The sequence below is a fragment of the Lissotriton helveticus genome, chromosome 7, assembly GCF_964261635.1.
Source record: "Lissotriton helveticus chromosome 7, aLisHel1.1, whole genome shotgun sequence".
Lineage (NCBI taxonomy): Eukaryota > Metazoa > Chordata > Amphibia > Caudata > Salamandridae > Lissotriton > Lissotriton helveticus.
Genome location: NC_136068.1, coordinates 171669403 through 171692091, shown reverse-complemented (window position 1 = coordinate 171692091; position 22689 = coordinate 171669403). Strand labels below are relative to the sequence as shown.

The window sequence follows — 22689 nt, the reverse complement described above, 5'->3', positions numbered from 1 at the left end:
CGTCTGTACATTACTACGAACCTTGAAAAGTTTATTTACATAATCATTTGAGACGAATGTACTTTTGTCAAAAAAACGTTCTGTTTATTGATGTAATATTTTGCCCGCAGGTGTGGCATTTTGTTCTCTTGTAAAGCAAATTTGCAAATGTATATATATATTTTTTAAAAAAAAGTTTGTATGCTTCTATAGTCTTTCTCTTGAATGGTATGAAAGTGCTTTGAATGCTTGTGATATGGTTGGAATAGTGAATGATTGAAGACCAATGTTCCATTTTTCTTAATTGTATTTGTCCTTTCTCTGTAAATAAGCCTTCCTTATATCATTTGAAAAAATAAAAATTGATCTTTCTAAAAAATATTGCAAATAAAAAGCTATTAACTAGCAATTCCCGTCCTTGAATTGTCTTTTCAGGTTCAGGTTAGCACTCTTCTGAGCTCAGCCTTGCTCACACCTGGCCGATCAATACCATCTTCTATTTTTAATTTCCTGTATCAAAAAAGGACCCTCCCTCTAACTACTAGTGCCTTGGTAAGCTCCCTTTGTAATATCACCCTTTTACATAGCAATGACATTTTAGAAATCTCCTCGCAGTCCATGTGTACACAGAATTCTACTATCTCTGCACATGCTGGAGATGGGTGAGTTGGCCCACATTGTCACTCACAAGCAGCAGCCAAGCCATCAGCCAGCCCTCACCAGTAAGTCACATGCAGCCCATGGTTGTCACCTTTTGCAGAGAAAAATACTGGCTATCTGTTCACGGTTTAACGTTCTGCAAAGGGCGGCACATGATTCTTTGGTAGACCTTTATATGAAATCGTCCTGTCTTAGTTTACTTTAATTGTCAGTCAGGAGTCATTAGTACAGGCTATAGAAAACATTCTAAAGTGTATTTGTCCTATAGTTACTGTTTACAGTATGCATTGATAAGGGGAAGAAATACAGTTTTGGGTGATTTGTCAAATGTTGTGCTAACAGAGACCTTATAATGCCAGTCATGCAGTTATAAAACAGGCCAGGTGGCAAACCTACCTGGCACGTACACATATGTTGGCAATTTCCATCAGGCCTTTTCCAGTCAAGCCAGTTGGGCTGGAGCGGAGTCAATTACATTAGCTTTGCTTGATATGACTGATTCTTCATGGCCCTGTTGGCCTTTCTTTTGTCTGGCAAACGCTTCCACCGCCTAACCAACCTTTAAGAGCAGGTGATCTTTTGGGGTCTGTGTTATTTTCTTTGTGGAGTAGTAGTCTAAAGTTATTTCCTTCTCTGTCTCCATCTCTCAATCCTATCTTTCTCTCAGCATCAGAGCTCAAGCCTCCTTTGTACAATGCTCGTGGAGTGATCCTGGTAGGTTCTGGATATAGATCTGGACCGAGTAGGAAGGAGGATGTTCATTGGGGTCCATTCTGTTCTAAGTTCTAGGAGACTCATCAGCTCCCTTCACCATCCATGCTGCCTCAGGCCAGTCAAGCAGAGGCAGGCTAGCATCCTTAAACTGTTGGGAATTCCCTATTTGGAATTCTTCTGACAGGCCAAGAAAGCAGGTGCGAATCTAGTGAGATCCAAGGCAATTCAAATGTAATTGGGATGCTGATAAACTAGTTGATAAAAGAAAATGCCTATTAGGTAAGATCCTCTCTGGTGGTCTAAAAGTTGCCAGTTCTCCTGTAGTGGTGCTTAACTTGAGCTGGTGGCCCCCGTTGGAAACCACGGCGATTATTTTTGGGGGCCACCCTTATTTTTCTGACTTAGATATTTAGGAGAGCAAGAGAGGGAAAAGCACACACAATCGGAATGATGGAAGAAGAGAAAGACAGAAAAACCATCACAAAGCGAGAATGCAGGAACCTGCAGGAGTGAGATAAAGGGGAAGGAAGTGTCTGGCAATGGATTGAAGAGGCCTGAGGTGGATTTAAGACTACGCTGCTTTGGTATTAGGTGTGCAACATTTAAGGAGCAAAACTTCGGGCACCGGCACTCATTCTTTTACAAATTTGGCGCTGTCTAGCAGAGGCTTCTTGGATACAAGGCCATAGGTTCAAGTTTGAAAAAAGGAGTTCTCCAATTCCAAAGGTAGACCACTGCCAAATGTCCAGCCACCATTGGTCTTGGATCATTGACCCTTTTTCTCTCAGGAAAAAAATTCTCTCATACTCAGATCCTGGACACTGTTTGGCCTTGTGGGTCAGCAAGAGGCTAGCTTCCGAGGCCCTCGATATAGAGTTCAAGGTTCCAGTATTGAAGCAGGAGTCACCCTCTTTAGTCCTTGACCCAGCAGACCAGCTGACCAGAATTATTCAAAGCAAGCTGTCGTCTTTCTCATCAGCCCCGAGCAGCTCTCGCTATGAGGGTGACTGCAGCAGTATTCAGGAGGTTGACTCACCAGTACTTGGTGAACATGTCTAAGTCAATCGAATAAGTAATCCAGAACATTACCTTCCTATAGTTTTCTGTGAAATTACCTAGTTCATGTCCTTGCTAGGTGATTTATAACAAAAGTAATCCCACCAGGCTTTGTCTTCTGTTTTACAAAATGGCCAAATTGAATTTGGTCTACAATTCCCTTATTCACTTAACTTTCGCCAAAGTCAATCTCCTCCGGCTCCTATAGAAAGAAAAAAGAAGCAAACTCCTGTTAGGCACATCTGCCTCTCCACTAGAGGGGAGGGACTCTATTAGATCTCCTTTCACGGCAGGCAAGTGCCAGGTGCTCCCTTTGACTTATAGCTAGAAGCATAGAAGGTATGTGGAAAGCAAGATGACATTTGTCAAGAAAACAATGTCACAAGTCCTCCTGTTCAGGGAGGAAAGAAGGTGAGATTGGCTTTTAATGGTAAACATCCCTTAGCATGCAGTCACTAGCACTTTATGCCTTTACAATGCAGTCACTACCCCGACTGCGATGTTACCATGTGTTCCTTTACCACACAAGTCATTACACTGACTTGCTTTAGGCGGCACGTTGTTGGACTGGTGTTGGATTTTAAGTCCAACACATTTCTTACCATTATGGAGACTGGCGTGTGAATAGTAATGTATACTATTCCAAAGTCCAGCACCCCCTAAGGCAAGTCGGGGTAACGAGTTGAGTGGTAAAAGAAGGCGCTGTAACGTTGCAGCCAGGGTAAAGACATGTGTGATAAATACATGCGGTGTTCCTTCATACATCCGCCATTAAATGTTCGAAAAGTGTTGAACAAAATTTAAAAAACTAATAACTTATGAAAAACAGCTTTGCATCATGTATAATAAAAATCTACTGGTACTAGTGATTTTATTATTCTAAATAAGTTAAATGGCGTAAAAATGGCTTTTTTAATATCTGCTAACAGGATTTGGAGAGGAGTGGATTATAGCAAGTCTGTAAATTTAAAGGTGTGCAGCCTGGTTAAAGCCTCACTTGTAAGATAGCAATAAATGTAGGTTTGTGCACAGTTTACCATTTTAGAGTCTGACACCACATGGCTGGGCCTACCTTTAAAAGAGTGTCACTCAACATGAGTGGAGGCTCACAGTTGGAATCTGACATTTGGGCCGCTTCAGCTGTTTGTGCAGACTGTACCCATGGCTTTTTAAAATGTCAAGTATGCCAATGAAAAACCAAACTGTTTTCTTTGTTCGAGGTAAAAGCACATGCAGTTAGTCCTGTTTGGCAGACCCAAACTGCCAGAGATAATAAAAAGCCAGCTATTCAGAGTCCAAAATAAATTGAGGAACGACAGCCAAAAAGTAGATTTCCTCACAGAAACTGTCCACATCCCACACAAAAGAAAGGGGACACATTGCACTTGCTGTTGAGACCCCATCACATAGAAGCAAAGTAATTGGTAACATTCTGCAACTACAGGGCCTAGTCAGTTAGTTCTGCACGGTGACTCGTCAGGCTGACAACCCATAGATCTGACCGCTGCCACAGATCACAAGTGTGTGTGTGACAGTGCTTCCTGATACAAGGCATGGTGCATGCTGAGTGTAGTGTTGTATACATTTAAAATAATGTATTGAATCACCTTTCATGTTTGAACATAAATACGCGCATATTTATTTGAAAGGTTTTATATAGCGCTGGCTAGACCCGGAGGTATCAGAGCGCTTTACATGAGTATCAGACCATAGTTGCAGGTTACATCGTTACAAAGGTTACACAGTTATTAGAGCATAGCTACATAGTTACATGTTAGGTCGAGACAAACAATAAGGACATATGCGTAAGGGAAAAAGGGATTGTTTTTTATTACCATTTGCCACCAATGGTCAATGGCACGTGACAGGGAGGTAGAGATTGTTATTCGAAATGACATCAAGAGTTCATTAAAATATGAGACAGACTACGCCCCTGATTTAGATCTTGGCGGATAGGTTACTCGGTCACAATGGTGACGGATATTCCTCCCACCGAAATATGAATCCCATTAAATCCTATGGGATTTATATGTCAGCTGACAGGATATCCATCACCGTTGTGATGGAGTAACTGTCCGCCTGGATCGAAGGCAGGCCCTACATTTTTAACAGGGTGAATTCACCTTTGTGCGTGCCATCAGCCTGCCAGCATGGCACCACTGTCGGAGGATATCAAGCTGTGGTTCGGGGAAGAAAATATCCCGCCGGCATGTGGGTGGGGTGGCATTCTACCATTGCAGGATTCTATATGAAGGTTGGTGTCAGAAGGGCGTTTTGAAAAATATTGTGTTACAAAAACATCCTGGACAAAATATTGACTACTAACATGTTTTGAATGATGCACAAACCCTTTGCCTCAGGTCTTCAGGGTTTAAACTCGTAGCACAACGCATGTACCCGTCAACTGCAACAAGGAAACACAGCAGAGAGTATGTGACTTCCATCACCTGCCTTTATTAAACACCAGTAATTCAATTACATTTGCATGTGCACTACGTCTACTGCTGACATCGTCTGCAGATGTGAACTGAAGGATATTGGTGGCGAGCAGACTGAAGGGTCATACCCTTTCCCATGCTAGTGAATTGGATTCAAGGAGAAGATTTGTGTTTCTGTGTGGGTGGGCAATAGTGGCTATTCTTTTCCTAAAAGCACTCCTCGCCTGCTTATATTAATAGACTTATTTCTCAAAATGTCAAAAAATGCCACTTGTGTTTGAGCAGATCCTCCTTAATAAATTGGATTTGTGCTTGTATGCACATTTGACACACTTTGGCAATGCAGAAATCCTTTGCAAATGTAAATTGTCTTGAAATATGTTTATACTGGACAATCTGCCCCAATGTGTACAGATACAAAACCCTTCCTCAGGATGGTTCCAGACCTGTCAGTTCACATGGTACTACCTTGAGTCGCACAGTATAGGCTCTCTTTACACAGTCTCCCAGTGAAGAGAAAAATAGCCTATATCACTTGATGTTCACAAGGTGATCTTTAAACCTCTTTTGAAACTGGGTTACTAACTAGTGTGTGGAGACTCTGAGAGCTGACGTCTATCATGGGGTTTGCAACCTCCCCAGGACGCCTGCAGCAACCTCAGAGGTTTTTGTTAGTTGTTTTTAGGGGAAAACCTGCTCAGGCTCTGCCAAGCTCTAAGTCTCGCCCCCTTCTCTTTGGTCTTGTCCCTTCCATGGTTGGTTCAGGTGATGATGACCTCAAAGCCACACCCCACGCTCAAGATCCACCCCCCTCCATTCTGCAACTCTCCTCTTAAGGGGTAAACATATTTTCAGGTTTGGTTGGTGTGTGTGTGCGTGTGTGTGTGTGTGTGTGTGTGCGCATGCACCACCGCCCTTTATTGAGCATGGCCTTCATGTCGGTAGGTAGAAAGATTAACTTGCTTTCGGGTGAGGATAAAAATCGTGATGTTTGGCTGATTTATTTTATTCTGTTAGTTCTCAGTGTCCTGTCTCTGAAGAGCCCAAATATACACACCCGTCACTCATACGCAGAAATAAAATTGGCATAGTGTGATCCCATAATTTTGCTGTTGAGTCCAGTGCTTTACTGCACAAAGTCTGAAAAGCCTCTGGCCTTGTAACATTTATTACAAATTACTGTGCGCAGATCAATGCTTCAATATTTATTGTTTCTGCTGTCCCTGGCTCAGAGAAGAGTGATAGTGCGAGTCATGTATGTAGCATGACTCAGCACTTTGCTGCTCAGTGAAACCTGCTTGCACCCTAACAGGTGCCCTGTGGATGCAGCTTTACTGCAGATCATCTTTCTTTTCCCTGAGCATGATCTCTGCTCTCACAAAGGATACAAAACCAAGGGCAAAACATTTGTCAAGCTTATGTTTTTAGAGCCATACTGTTGCCATGTAAAATTGGCAAGTACTTCTGGTGAATGAATCCAAGTAATATTGTGCTTGCAATGCAAGATAGAGTAAGCGTATATGAGACGTAACTATATATATATATATATATATATATATATATATATATATATATATATTAAGCAACCACACTCCTGGTTCACCTCGTATACAGCAGGACAAACAGATACGGACCACAGCGTGTTCTCAAGTAGATTGCAGTTTTTTATTACATTTTTGAATCAAGTCAGCATCACCAAAAATTCAAAGACAAGTGACCAGCTTGACGCGTTTCGACCGCATTTCCGCGGTCTTGATCACATGAGATATATATCCCTTGAGTTTTACGTATATGGTTTAACAGCATCATATAAGAATTAAAGGTGAGCAAATAAATCCCTAAGCCCGAAAAGCCTGAGAATTTTGCAAACAAGTGCAAAATTCCCAAGTTCGCACAAGGTGTGGCTTTATTTGAGCCCGATCTCATTCTCAGGGATGTAGGACAGATCCATGGATACAATTACCGCGCATGCCTTTACAGCGTGTCCATTACCACGCAAATGCCTTTACCACACATGCCTTTACCATGCAAATCTTTACCACACATATACCTTACCACGCATTGTATATATTTTAACTCATTGTAAACGCATGAGTGATCAGGGCATATTCGTGGTAAAGGCATGCGTTGTAAAGGAATGCGTGGAAAAGGCATTTGTGTGGTATTGGATGCATGGTAAAGGTATTGCGAGGTTCCGACTGCATGATAAATGATGTTTCCCCATTCGGATGTATGACGGAACCACACATGCAATTACCACGCATGATAAATGATGTTTCCCATTAAGAACCACTCTGGCATTCTTCCCTTTCTTTCATGATAACTAACGGGATACACTCAACACATGCACCTTATTTACACATGCGAGCAAGACGGCAGTGGTAGGAGGTCACACAATTTGCAGGTGTGCCCTATAAAATGCAGATGACAAGATAAACGATTACCAGATATGTCTGAGGATTATCAGAACAGGAAAAAACTTACTTTGCACTTGTCTCTCAAAGCAGTGCCGTATTTATAGCTCCTAGCTGTTATACGGCTCACTTTGCCCGTAGCTATCATTATTTAATGCAGCGCTGCAGGCGCTCCACTCTGCAGCCATTTACACTAGTTTCCAGCAGCACCAGCTCACCCCTCCTTTCCCTGCTGCGGAAGTCCCAGGCCATGGCTTGGGGTAAGGAGGTGATGCTACTGTGGGTCGGCTGTGGAGTTTCCCCGGTGCCACTAAAGGCTAAGGCAGCCGTCAGCGACAGTGGGAAACACATTCCCTGTGCCTTCTGTCGCATCCTTGTTGAGCTGAGCGTGATGGCAGAGAATCCGGATACATCATTTGTCACGCGATCGAAACCATGCAATACCTTTACTGCGCATCAATTACCACACAAATGCCTTTATCACACATTCCTTTACCATGCATGACTTTACCACGTATATTCCTTTACCACTCATACGTTTACAACGAGTTAAAATATATATAATGCGTTGTAAAGCAATGCGTGGTAATTGCATGCGTGGTTCCGTCATACACCCGTTCTTAAGTTTTGTCGTAGCAAGCTTGGTTTTGCAACTTAGCATGATAGTGTCCCGAAGCAGTGAGGTTAAAAAGCAGAAAGAGCAAACTGAATTGATATTCACACATGAGCATATGCTACTAGCTCTCCATATTTGTTTGTGACTTTTAACTAATTGAATTTATGTGGGCCCAGATGTGACCTAGGCCCAGTGCTTAGTTTGTGAGAAATGAAGTGCCAGTGCACTCCTCAGAAGGCCTCTGCAGCTTGCACCACCCATTGCTCCTGCCAGTGACATTACCAAAGCAACTACTACCCCTTGCACTCCTACAAGAGGGAACATTCAGACTATACCAGGCCCCCAAAGCTATGAGAATGGCTTGAGCAGCAGGTATTAATCATTCTAAATGTTTATTTAATTAATAAACAACTGTTGTTGCGCTCATCTTTAATTTAGACAAACAGCGTCACCTTGTGGCAGATTGCCATAAGTACCAGTGTTGGCAATTAAGTGCCGGTGCAGAGCACTCGAAACCAGCCTAAATTAAGCACTGCCTAGGCTTCATCTTGATTGAACAGAAGGGACAAGAGCAGAGGTATCACCTCCCAAACTACCCCTGCCAAGCATCTATACACCAGTTGGAGGATATCAGAATTAGATTTAGGGGGCAGAAGGTTTCCCTCTGCATCGCTCTTGGAACAGCGAAATATAGGGGGATCCCCCAACCTAACAATATCTCTGCGGTGAACCCAAAGGATCATGATGGGAGAGGGAAGTGAAAGTGGTATCATGCAGGCTTCCCTTGCAACCCGCAAAATGGCTGTCCACAATGTAATGCAATGTCAAGCATGGTTTTGCTTGCAGTGCGAACAGATCTGCCTGCCAGAAGCACTTTGCTAAATAAATATGAACCTCTGGCCCCTCCTTGGCAGACCAAACTCTAAAGGAGACATTTGCTCTGCCTACAAAGCTGGATTCCAGGTGCTGGAGAGGAGTTCTGGCAGATTCTCAGAATCAGAGCCCAAGACACAACTGCCTACAAAGATTTGAAACTATGGTTTAGAAGAGCTTTTCTGTGTTTGGGATTAGATAGATTGTGTAGTTGTGCTCTTCAAAATTTATGTTTCAAATTTAGTCCATGGTCATTTATGCTCATATTTGCTGCCATTCACAGTTACATGGGTGAAAGTGCTGTGCTGTTTTCATGTACAATAATATCTCTTGTACGACAAACCCATTGAACAGTATGGGGGCCTTCTTCAAATTGTTTCTCATATAAATTTTGAGCTAAGTCTTTTCCCTAAAGAGATTTGCTTTTTCGCTCATCATAGTCTCATCTCAACACCACAATTTCACTTGTGAGCAAAGAATTGCATTGGTACAGGAGAACAAAATACTACAAACCTCAAATGTATGTCAGATGCCGTGCTCGATGAAGCTTAAGGGCCGATTGTAGAGTGTGTAATGGGCTAGTAATGTTTGAATTTATGAGAGGGTACATGGATTTTACACATCTAGACATTAATTTAAACACCTCACTTTATTAGTAATGTAAAATATGTGCAATATTGCAATAGAGTTTGATTCGAATTCTCCTTTACATTGATTACATTTATGGAAAACTGATTTGTATTCTCCCAGTTCGTTCAGGAAAATGATTGCAAATTGGAAATTTGAGGTGTTGATGCAGTTATTTGTGGCCAGAGAGGGATCTTTTTGGAAGAATGTTACAGTTTATTATATTAAACACAAGATAAGTTTTTGTACAGCACACATCTTGAACTTCTGTATTTCAAGGTGTTCTCATATGTGATAATTAAGAAAAAGGATATGACTGTTTGACAAGAAAAAGAAGGAAAAGTAATGTAAAACATTAGCCTAGGATCACACAATATCGATAAGTGGAGAAGTTCGGAGCATTCAGCCACTAAATAGGTATCTCCTTCCCTCTCATGTTTTACAGCAAAGGTTAAAGCTTAGTCTTCAATTCTTGGCACATGAGGCTAGTAAGTGGATAGCAGACAGAAGCCACATAAATGCTTTGTTAGTTTTGGGCTTAAGGATCTAAGAGAACCTTGAACTGATCAGAACGAGCCATTTTGCTGAAGCTTAGCGCAAGCCTTCTGTGGCATGCCCACCTGTCACATAATGGCAATTCAGAGGACAAAGGCATAGGAATGATATGATCTGACTCTCAAAATAACTCCACGACTCACTGTCTACACCATGTACATGCTTTACTTCTCTTACTCCCACCTTCCACCTCCCTCAATCCCTCTGTCATACCACAGGCAATATTTTTGTCCTTGCGAAAATGCTTGAGAGTACAGACGCTTTACACAAAAGTAAGTGTAAACATCTACCCTGCTCAAGCATCAATCTTCAACATTGATGGTTCTGATAGATTTTACATTTCGAATTGCAGGCAAAACAAATACTTGCTTTGCCTTCTAAAAGTAACTGAATGAACCTAGAGGTTCCCACAAACTATTTAAAAGTGAATCATGACTTAATCTAAACAAAATTCCAGCGTATTAAAGAAACAATTTCAATATAGTTTTGTATTCATAAAATTGACAAACCAATCATTTTTTACAACTTGAGATAAAACACTTATTAGATTTGCAAATCTGCAAGTATTATGTTTGTTCATAAAATATTTTCTCTTCACATTTTATAAGGGTATGAAATTAAAGATATTTGCAAAATTCTACCCCACCCTCTTCCAGACTGGAGATAGGACAATGTTACTTACATGTGCTGTGAGGCATTGGAAAATAGTTGTGAGAACTGGGGGGCGGAATCTTCAGGGCCATGTGGCGCCGCATGACTCACAACCATCATAACAGGACGGTGTGGATACATCTTCTTGGAAGTCCTGAAGAAATTGATACTGTCATTGGTGATCAGGTCTGTCAAGTAATCCTAGGAAAAAAAACTGAATTCTTAACAGAAAGCACAAAGAAATTCTCAAGAAACCACAAATCTCAACAAAACCTTACTCTGCTGTCTTCAAATCCCAGGGTTAGTTTTATTCCTCTGCAAATACATGCTTTCTACAATAAAGGTGTCAGTGTCCTGTCTTTATTTGCTGTTGCACTTTTCCAAATGTCGCTTGATATCATGGTATGTTATAAATTAGGTATTTTTAAAGTGCAGTAGTAACAAAGTTTCATCGCACTATCAATCTACCTCAAACCATATATAATTGAGATAGCCAATGCTACAAAGAGTAAAGCCATATTTTTATATGTTTCATGACAATTGTCATTGAAGATAGATCACTGTGATTTCTGTCGTTCTCACTATACGTAATAGAGGTGAACAGGCATCACCTTTAAAAGGTTAGCATAAAATAACAAATGGTAGAGACTAGAGTGAAAACAATTCAGTGATTGTAATTTGTCATATCTGTCACATAGTGCCTAATAATAGAGTTACACTGTTTTAGGAGCTCACAGAGATGGCAGACGAAGAGACAGAAAGTGATGTAGGATTATACCCTGGATCACACAGTTTAATCAAGTATTTAACAGATATAGTGTTTTTTCTTTTCCACAACTGACATTTTAGGTACTCGCTAATATATCATCCAGTTACAGTTTTTATAATAACTAGTATTTTGAATGCTGTTTTTACATTACAGTTGCAGGAATGGTAGGAATTGTGTATCCTTGTTTAAGATAAAATAACAAATAAATGTATGCACCACTTTTCAGGACAATAATTTTCTGTAAAAAAATATTTTGCCTATAGATGGAACAGGAATAAGGGGTCTCTGCTACGAATGTAGACATCACTGGTGAGGATTACCTGGAAAATGTGCTCGGTTCTTCAGATCACTAGTCTCATTATGAAAAGGAATATTATGGACAGAAATTGGTCATTAGCATGCAAAGCATGATTATCTTTGATTTGTCTGAAAAAGGATACATTCTATACCTGGCTTCTTCAATGTAAATAATGGTTTTCTTTGGCTATAGGGTGTTACAAAACACTCAAGCAATGATGGAGGAGTGGTTTTGGGAAGTGAAGCACAGAGGATATTTCTATCCCATAAATTTAATTATTGTATGGTCAGTTTTATTTTTTCACCCCAGGTCTATTTGTGAAACTTCTGGAAATGCAGGGATATCTATTTGCCCATCTATATTATTATTGTCCACAGATATTTCATACAGCTGCAGTAATATACAATTACAGTGCTGCTGAATTTACCCCACAGTCCAGCGGTAATCTAATGGAGTAGTACTTATCCACTGGTAGGATTTTGTATGTAATGAGGCTCACATCTCAATAGGGATCAAAACTCACTAAGAGTACAGAGCTAGATTATCATACTGGTGCATGGCTTAATCCACAAGTCTTCTGAGGACATGCTTAAGATTTTAATTATGGACATACTGGAGGAATGCTGGGAGTAGACATGATAAAGTCAGTGAAATTTCTGAATGGAAAAATACATTAAAGAAGACAAATTGGTTACATTTAAGAGTACTTCTAGAAGCAGTGGTCACTGTATACTGTTTTCAACCCTCACCAAAATTATGGAGTCCAACCGTACAAATTAATTCATATAGTCATGTTCGCATGTGACCACAGAAGCAGCTGATAGAGCAAATTTCCTCATTTTGCAAATGAAATGCATTGAACTGAAAATTGCACATTTCTGTGCTGAATAACACATGCATAATGAATGAAAAATTGTAGTAAGTAATCACACTGAGACATTAAAGGAACACAAATGAATGAACATATTGTTTGACTTAAGTTAGCCTGACTACTGATGCCTTATTAAAAGTTGACTTTACACTTTAGGGACATAAGGCGTGTTTTCGCACTAACTGTTGTCTTGCACAAGATGTTTATCTCTTCCTCTGCAGATGCTGTAACTTTCTAGAAGCCTTCTGTTATTTAGTGATTAGACATTTGTTATATATTTAACAACTGATAGTGAGGTTCTCACCGTGAGCACAAAAAACGCAACGTGGAAAGAACTGTCTGAACTACAAGATATGACCAATGTAACAATTAAAGGACTCAATTCTGTATTTTATTGTGAACATGTGAGAAAATAGGAAGTTTACCTGCTCCCAGAGTTTGCTGAAGATTGATTGGTTGGTAGGAAGGGGGAATGCAAGATTTGTTGCAAATAACGTTTTTGCAAAATTATATTAGTGTGTTTCTTAGTTTTGTCAAATCTAGAAAAGAACCCATCTGAGCCCTTCCTATTCTCACACAGAGATTTGATATGCCTGCTGATTTATAGCCGAGAATACTATCCAGATTTAGCTAATTTTCACTGCTGAGGCTTCATGCCTATGCATTTCCATTCTCTCATCACAACCCTTTATTTAGGTTTCTGTGACTGACACCTTACCTTGCTTATTGAAGAAATTACCCTTTCATCCCAAAATCCTAATAATTTAGATTAGGGGGTTCTTTTATGACACACACTTGCTGAATTTTCTCTATATTATTTGTAATTCTTACTAATGTGATATTTTATCTTGTTTTGAAATAGCGTCTAATAGATTATTTGGATCTGTAGTGATGATGATTAATATTTAATATTTACTAAATAAATAAATCAGTTTGAATCAATGTGTTAATAAAACCCTTTATCTCACACCAACTCTCTTTGTTGATTCTTGTGAAGCCCCAATTGGTCTTCACTGTTCATGGTATTTGATGTAAATGATTGCACCTTATCATTTCTCCTTGTTGACTAACAAATGTGCATACAATCAATGGTGGGAGTTATTTAATGATTATACTCGAACATTAAGGACAAGAATTCCCGCTCTGGCACATTTAACAGCCTATATGTCTCAAACTGTTAGCTCAAGGCATTAAGTACAGTTGAGCAAGAGGCCTACTGCAAAATTATTTAAGGTCTGTATAGACTAAGCTATTTATGTAAGTTTGATTTCCATGTGAAAAAAACTCTTTTATGAGTGCAAAAGGACTTTTACAAATAATCTTTTTTTTGCATTCATTAAAGGATGAGCTCACATTGGAGATTCAGTGTGAATAAAACGCCTCTGTAGGGTGAGTTTCAGGGAGAGAATACCCCCAAAGTTGTGTACGCCTACAAACGCACACATTTATGGGCATTCACAACCTCTTGTCTGAGCCATTTTCAATGATGAAACAATTGGAGATGTACTTCTGACAGGCGCAGGAGTAAATCAATTTCCATTGTAGGAGGAGAAACAGAATAACCTGAATGTTGATGGGGATGTAGAGAAAGGGGGTTCTTGATGGGGATACAAATGTTTCTTGGAGGAGAAGAAAAAGAAAAAAAAGCAAGTGTTTTGCATTTAGGGAAATGGAGTTCTGAAAACTTTTCAATAATTGCATAGAGTGAGCTGCAACTCCATGGGACTCTAGAAATAACCTAAAGAATTGTAAACCTACGCCTGTGACAAGTAGTAAACCAGGGAATGCAGGTCTGCAACTTTGTAATTCGGACAGCAACCATATATGTCTGTCCAAACTTTAAAGATTTCTTGAATTTTAGAATAGATCTGTTGATGGTTTACTCCCTAAACCTATTCTACTGTTTGCACCCGAGTTTGGTAGTTGGGAATGAAGACGATGATGTGAGCTGTCTTTGCAGCAAATACTGGGAAGCAGGGATGGGAGGTCGACATCGTTGCAGATGGCTAGTAAATCAGTTTTAATTTTCCAATGTGATGTCCCAGAATTCAAATACACCTTTACTTGGTGTGCTGCTCATACCTGTAACTGGGAAGCTCAAGAGCTCCAAAAACGCAGCCCTCAAGAGATTCTGTTCAGGCACAACAAAACCATAAAATGTCCAGTTCAAAAACTGTTTGAACTCACTGAAAAGCTGTACAGCCCCCTAAAGTCAACAAAGACACTACTGGCTGCCAAACTGTGCTGTTTCCATATTCAGTGCTTAACCTCTCTGCTGCTGAGGATATTCCCCTGCTGTGCTGGTAAATCGTGAATCCCATTGTTTCATGACGAGCTGGGCTCGTCATGAGCGTGCGAGGAGGCTACACCATGACGAGCCCAGCTCGTCATGAGCGTCGAAGGGGTTAATTTGAGCCGGTTGTTGCGAGTGCTCAGCACCGGCACTTAATCATCAACACCGGCACTTTTCATGAGCACCAGTTAAGGACACATACATTTACGAGGAGATTAGATGATCTGTCAGAATCACAGGATGTTGAGCCAACCCCACAGATTCAAACCTGATTCCCTTGCTCCGAAGTCAGCAGCTCTGGCCATAATGCCACATCCTCTCCCCACTTTCATAGTAGTCAGTTAGTTCTATTTTAGGCAGTGCTAGAAGGAGAAATGGGTTGGTGCAAGCTGCCTCCTGACGAGAGCCCCTGCACTTATTGATTCATTTGTCTGTGATTTTATGCTGTCAGAGGCTGATGTCAATACTTTTGCGCATCAAAATGTCAACGACGCCATATAATCCGAGATCTGCTTGTTTTTAGCCTAGAGGCAGCACTATGAACTGCACAATGTTTACTGGGTTTGTCTAATCTTCTAATGGCCTAAGTGCTAATTAGGGGTAAGAACACTGGTGTCACCAGAGGACTGAAGTCCGGGTAATAACCATTGCATATTTTAGCAACACCCACTCTATTTGAATTTAGGGTGTATTTACAGGGGCGAAGTTGGTACTGATGCTGCAGATGCAGTGGCATGAGGGCATGGGGTACAGGCAGTCTCTTGTGCCCCTACTGCCTTTGAGTACCTGGACGTAAGTCTAGGGGCCAATTTTCTTGGCTCCACCATTCGGGCCCTGGCACCCTTTCTAGGCCACTGAGTGTTCTTTACCTTTGCAATACATTTCCTACTCTCACAGTACCAGTAAACAAAGCCTTAGAAAGGACACACTAAGTCGTGATCCTAAGGAGGGGAAGGGTGTCTCAGAAAGTATTTATCCATGAGGATTTTTTTATACACCACCTATTTGTTTTCCAAATTCACCCCAAAGAGGGTAATACTATGCAAGCCTTACACACGGCCCTACGATTGTGGTTATTCCTCATCTTATGCAAATCAGCCTGATATCAGTCGGACAATGTTTAGTGGTGTTCTTAGTTAAAGCCACATGCTTGTAAACTTAGACCGCTTCAAAATAGTTCATACTTAGCCATCACCTTTCCTGGCCTGAATAGAAAATTGAGCTGATAAAAGGAGGATATGCGGCCAGTGCTTAATTTGTGGCAGTGGTTTCTGGTGCTCGGCACCGGCACTTAATTGTCAGGACCAGCTCTAGTGACAGTCCACCACATGGTGGCGCTGTCTTTTTAAATTTTGAGATGAGCACAACAACCCAGTTTATTAGTCAATACATTGGAAATGAATACTAGCCTCTCAGGCCATTATTATAGCTGTGTATGGCCCACTCAGCTCTGAGAACAGCCCCTGGTCTGCAGCGCACCAGCAAAATGCCAAAGTGGCAGAATGGCAAGTCTGGCCTTAGCACATCTTTCAACCTTGTTTCTCGACAGCACTGATTTCTCACTAAAGTGGAGTTGATCAGATACATCATTGGTTGTAATGGCATTGCCAAGAAGTATTTGTGACAAGAATAATGCAGTATCTTTAGTTCCTTTTCGTTTCTAGAGGTACATATAGATCTCCTGATCCCCATATTTGGTGAATTATTTGGGGAGGGTACCGTATTGCGAATAGTTTGAGATACCATACTGTAAACTCATTTAATCTCAGTTGCTGACCTGACATGCTGGAGCAACTCTGGACAAGATCTGAAGGCCCTCTTTTTAGGTCTGGCCTAGAAAGTTAACCATTTAGCCAGCATCAATTAATTAAAAAACATCCTAAATTAAAGAAACACCTATATATACATAGTAGAGCTTTTGGTTAGCCCTTTTCATTCATTGGTCTGTCCTATTGTCACTCACATTTAGCTTCTACCCATGACAGCATAAATCATTGGGCAATGGTGTAGTCCACTTGAGCCATTGGCTGTCTTACACTAATGGCGTTTTTACAAGATCACATGTGCACATCCACTTAAAAGTAGTGTATTTCAGTACCAGGGCTGGTGAGCCAGTACTTTACTTTGCCAATGCTTTTTTTCTTTCCATTGTTTATCCATTTTTATTTTTTGGTCATCATGGTGTGTTTGAATATGTCTTCAAGTTACAGTAATTCAAAGTCAGTAGTAGCTTTTCTTTCTGCTAATAAGAATCACAAGTCCTTTGAGATGAAAAAGATTGTCAGTACTTGTTCTAAGTACACCTGTATGCAAGGAAGCAACCCTCATGTTCTATTAAAATCATATGCAATAGTTAAGTTATATGTGACAGCTATTTTTTTATTGAACATTTTTACTGCATGCATTTGACCACTACGTTTAGACAGGGGCATGTTTTCTTGTTTTCTTATTATTTTTCGGGTGAATATTTGTAATTAAAAGAAATACAAAAATAAGAATTTTACCATGGCACAAGGTTGCAAAGGCTAGGCCAAATGGTTTTGCCAAAGCTTTTTGGATTCCGTTGCCATCGCTTGTTCAGTTCAGCTACTCGATATGGCTTTACGAGGCAGCTGCCCAAACCCTTCACGCAGTCCTTTACCAGGTTTCATGATTTATTGAATTAAAAGGATTTAATAAATGCAGCTGCATCCTAGACAAACGTGTCTAATGAAAGACACTAAAACATAAAACGTCCTTTCCGCTTTAATATTGGGCCTAGCGCCTCCTGGGCTCATCCATCTTTCGCTTGTCAGGCGCTGCCCGCTGAATGATGTCTTCTTGTCTGCTCATCAACATGAAACTGACATGTCAAACGAACAACTCCGTGACTGCAAGGAAGCAAGACAAATGTTCCCGATTTAATCTGACAGTCACTGCAAAATAACTTTACACTTTGTCACGTATTCTTAAAAAATCTGACCTGAGCTTCTCTTAGATTCGATAGCTCATAAAATGATTTATTTCTTTTTTTTAGGACATTTGCAATTTGCTATCTTAAAACACATTTTGTTCATGTCACGTTTAGAACGAAATGGTAAATATTTTGTTGAACTTTCTGTGTGAGATTATAACAGGTCTTTTAAGTGCATAGGGATTTTTATGGAAGTGGAAATATGTTATTTGTCTGTGATTTAGTTTGGTATGAAATTTGAAGAGTACGATCGGAAGAATCTGTTAAAAAGTGTCAAGAAAATGCTTTAAATGGGCATTTACACTTAGGTTTATATTGGAGTCACAAAAACACCTTGTGTAAATACCATTCTTGGAAAGTTGCGGGTGGTATTAGCGGTTGAGTTACACCTATGACCAGTGCTTAATTTTAGCTGGTGGTTGCTGGCCGGGGCCACGAGCACTTATTTTTGGGGAGCGGCACTTATTTCCGGCATCAGATATTTACTGAGTGCAAGAGAGAGAAAAACACACAAATCGGAAAGACAGAGGAAAAGAAAGTTGACTAAACCGTCACAAAGGCCGAAAGTAGGAACCTGCAAGAGCGAGACAAAGGGGTAGGCAGTACGTTTCTGGTGGTGGGTCAAAGACTACCAGCCTTTGTATTCCACGCACCAATGTTTAATCTCTTCCACGCTCATGACGAGCTCAGCTCGTCATGTAACACGGTGGCGCTGTGCTGATGACGAGCTGAGCTCGTCATGACCGTTACGGAACGCCGACGCAGGGATAATTCCCCCGCTGTGCTGGGCGTTCCATTGGAACATGCGTGGTCATGACGAGCTCAAATCGTCTCAGCACAGTGCCACCGTGCTGTATGACTAGCCGAGCTCGTCATGAGCACCAGGGCGCTGCATGCGCCCCCCCTCCCCCCGCGCCGAGGGGGAATTATCCCTACGGCTAAGGGGTTAATTGCACTGCCACCGGTTTTGGACAGAGCTTTGGGCACCTGCCCTCTCGCCGTTACAAATTAAGCACTGCCTACGTCTACACAAACAATGGCAAAGCCAATAGGCCTTGACTTTGGAACTTGTTGGCTTTTCCAAGGTTTTTAGCAATGCTGTGCAGCCTCCCCTATGCTTCGCAGCATGTCTACAGCTGAAACCTCCAAAAAAGGCAATATGACGCTCCAACCGTGTCATTCAATAGGCTTGTACGCCACACATGGGTGTGCCTACAGAATAATGCAGGTGTTTTTTTGTTCTTTTTTCAGTTCTGCGTACTAGGCTATCCTGGCAGTCCCAAATTGTAAACAGAGACCACTGGAACGTCCACAACACTGTCTGATGTACTTACACCGGGGGCCCACGTCTCTCGGGCAGGGCTGGTCTGGCTATAGCGGGCACCGGACGCTTACCTGGTGGGCCGCCATGGCCGAGGCCAGTTTGGGACCCCTGAAGGCTGCAATATCTGCCACTAAGAACAGAAGCAGCTGCAGTGTTTTTCATGCTCTGCTCCCCCGTGGCTGGTCCGACTCAATTGCCAGTGTCGATTTGCGCCCCTAGGACGGCCCTGCTCATGGGACGTCCGTGTAGGGTTTCAGCAGGCAGAGCCAGTGAGGGCACTGCCAGCAGAAACATGAAGTTATGTCTGATGCTAAATAGAGTGGATGGACTGGAAGTGTGTAGGAACACTGGTGGAAGCATAAGGGTCGACTTGACTCTACAGAGAGCGGCAGTCCATCGGTTTGGCCTACAGGGTACTCATCCACAATTGCTGTGGAGTGCCCTGCCTGCCACACTCTAAGTGAGGCTCCTAAAATATATTTAACAGAGTAGTAATGAGCCTTAATTACAGTATTAACAGAGTACTAATGAGCCTTAATTACAGTATATACACAGAGAGTAATGTGCATGCTGTTCTTATCTTCCATCAAAGCTTGGGAGATACCAAGGTCATTAAATTTTCAAGACCTATGGATCCCTTGCTTGCTGTTCAGCTTGTTTAAACATTCCACCCCTCCTGATGGATAGCCATTGACTAACACTGTTGTACAATACAACACCCTTATCAGTTTGGATATTGATTCTTCAGAGGCGGGCTTGTCAACATGGAAAAGAGGCTTTGATGTTTTTTAACTTTCGAACCCCAAGATGCTTCTTTGGGATGAGTGCCGCAAAGGCAACTTTATAAAATAAAATCAACTCATGATCTTACCTTAGCGTAGTCCGCTCCATGTTTTTCTTTGATTCCATTGCGACAGATGGTATAGTTGTAAAACCGAGAGTTCTTGACTAGTCCAACCCATTCTTTCCATCCAGGCGGCACGTAGGACCCATTGTATTCATTGAGGTACTTGCCAAAGAAAGCTGGAAAACAAAAAAAGGGAAAAAATGCTACTGTGAGTACCAAAATCAGGCATACGCCACATTTCTTGTCTCGCATGTCATCCGTTGTTTTTTATGTAAACACCCTACATTTTACGTGTTAGACCTTGTAGAGAGACATTATTGGACCTGTCAGTGTAACTGACACCTCCGAGCATTTGTGCAATTCCTCTGCGTCAGTATTCCAAGCCGGCCCCCTCTAGGGAGACCGCTAAGTGCTGTATTATAGAATGTGTTGGCTTTATGATATACATAAATATTTATAAGCCACTTGGCTGGAACTACAAACGGCATTACCCTAGGGAGAGATTCGATTCTGAGGTTTTAACCCAGTGTCTCAGAGGTCAAACGCTAATGGGCGCCTTTGGTGGCCATCTTTAAAGCGTAGAAGGGAGCTCAACTGGAGTCCTTGTGGATTTGCGTCTACAAGGATGTCGAGACGTCACGTCCTGCCCCGCCACCCCGCTACCCTTGGAGAGGCAGACGTTCACCGGCCACACTGCACAGATGGCTCCAATGTTTGGACATCTACTTTAGTCATTAGGCCTAGGAGCTGACCTGTATCTCCCGCGAGAGCTCCCCATTGATTAGGGTGAAAGAACATGGAGGTAAATTGGTAACTAATCAGACAGAAGACCACGCTGTGGGGCCAGGGGTCATATTTAACAACATTCTCTGCCATACACGTTAAATGGAAGCTTAGCATTTTTTTAACCAAAATTGAAGTGACACATTTGCCTGGTTTCTATGGGTAATTCGGGTATAATTTATGGATCGGTCGCAAAGTGCTTTGAGGTGCAGACACAGCTCATTCCTAGAATTTGTTATTGGCTACCAAATATGATTTCATTGCTTGTCGCATTTATCCTTTCACTTTCATAGAAAATTTAGGGGTAGATTTATGAAGACTTTTATTAAGACTTTATGCTGTTTTTGCATCACTTAGGTGATGCAAATAGGCCCAAAATCTTCTGGTCCTATTTTCTTTCCAGCAGTAAACTTGTTGTAAATACGGAAGGTGAAATAATGTGAAAGTAACGCAAGGCAGCGCATAGGGCTGCTTTGCATTACTTCACTCCAAGGGGGTGTACCATGGGTGTTGCATGGGTGTTCCCATGCCACCACCCAAGGTCTCTGATGCTACACCCAATTTACAAAAAAAAGTAGGCAGGGGTTAGCGTCAGAAATTAGCACACCCTTCAACAAGGCGCTATGAAGGTTAAATGCTTTTTTGCTCCTTTATTTTCCGACTTTGCACGTGTGCTGCACTGTACAACACATGTGAAGTGAGAACATGTTTTAAATCAGTCTAAGCATAGTATTTTGTTCTGGAAGGGTATACTTCCAGGTCAAAACCTATGCTTGACTCACAGAGACACCCTTGCCCTATGGTGCAAATGGGTCTTCGTGGCGCACGGCAGCTAATTTCAGCGCTAGGGTGAGGGGAGGAGAGGGCCATATTTCTGTAAATTTGGTGCTCTGCTGCTCTCTCCACATGTAGCGAAGGGCAGCATTTGCAGCAACTGCACGGCGCTGCATGAGAAATTGGTAAGAATTCATTGGACAGTAAAACTAGTCAATTTCAGTGTCGCTGTACAATAAGGCCCACATTTGCAGTCCCTCGTGCAATGCCAGTGAAATACGGCAATAATCAGAGTTCACTGTGGCCCTCAAGCCTTTGGGCCCCAGCACCTGTTAAACCAATGGAAGTTACGCCCCCCTGCGATGAAATGCTACATAACGTGATGCACGAAATAGTGTATATTTACTTCCTTTTGTTAAACCCTACAAGCGCAATTGTATGTCAGAATATCGTAGTCAGAAATATTGTCCGACATAAATATGTTTTCCTTAATATCATTTAGAAAGATATCTTTCGGTTGGGTGTAGGTTTTCTATTATTGACTCCAATTAGGTACTACTTTAGTGAACGATATTGAAGACACAATATATGTGTCAGACGATATTCTGACAACTATATTTTGTAGGACAAAGGATGTTTTTTTCATGGTGGTGAGTGAGTAGGCCACAGCTGCAGGGAGAATGCACCCTTCAAGTTGCCTTAGATTTGGAGATCCTACAGAGACAAAAAGTAAAGAGTGCATTGACCCCTCATAGGTTACTCAATCTAGTAGAATATGGGATGCTAGCATTCATAAAAGGGTGTATTATTCATATAATGTTGCTAGGTGTACCGAGTAAACCAGAGAGTGAAATCCCAAAAGGGCCAATGCCTGCCACGATGGGTACCCAAGTAAATTAATAGCTGTAACTTATTCGTTTACCAATAAGTTTAGACCTCTTAAATAGGGGTTGCCACGAGGAATACCATTCATATGACATCACTAGACCACCAGGAAATCCAGGGAGCCTGAGCGAATATGAGCTACTGCTGGCATATCCAGTCTTGGTGTGGGCTTTGGCCAAAATATGATTGAAGAACCTGCAAGAATGTCTTCTAGGGGCCAGTGGGTGCAGTGCATTCTGGGTGACTCAACCAAGTCCTAAAGGTGTCTGCAAGGTTCAATCTACACAGGTAATTGCTGGGCACAATGTT

The 22689-nt window shown here is 41.5% G+C and overlaps 1 protein-coding gene across 4 annotated transcripts in view; it reads right to left on the bottom strand.

Moving 5' to 3' along the window:
- The window catches only part of SULF2 (sulfatase 2), a 461118-nt gene that overhangs the window by 236009 nt on the left and 202420 nt on the right, over window positions 1-22689 (bottom strand). For all 4 annotated transcript variants that reach the window (XM_078651864.1, XM_078651862.1, XM_078651861.1 and 1 more), the window contains exons 4-5: window positions 19963-20114; window positions 10615-10784 (exon numbers count right to left, since the gene is read on the bottom strand). In XM_078651864.1, coding sequence (XP_078507990.1) covers window positions 10615-10784; window positions 19963-20114 — 322 coding nt within the window. The remainder of the gene's footprint in view (window positions 1-10614; window positions 10785-19962; window positions 20115-22689) is intronic.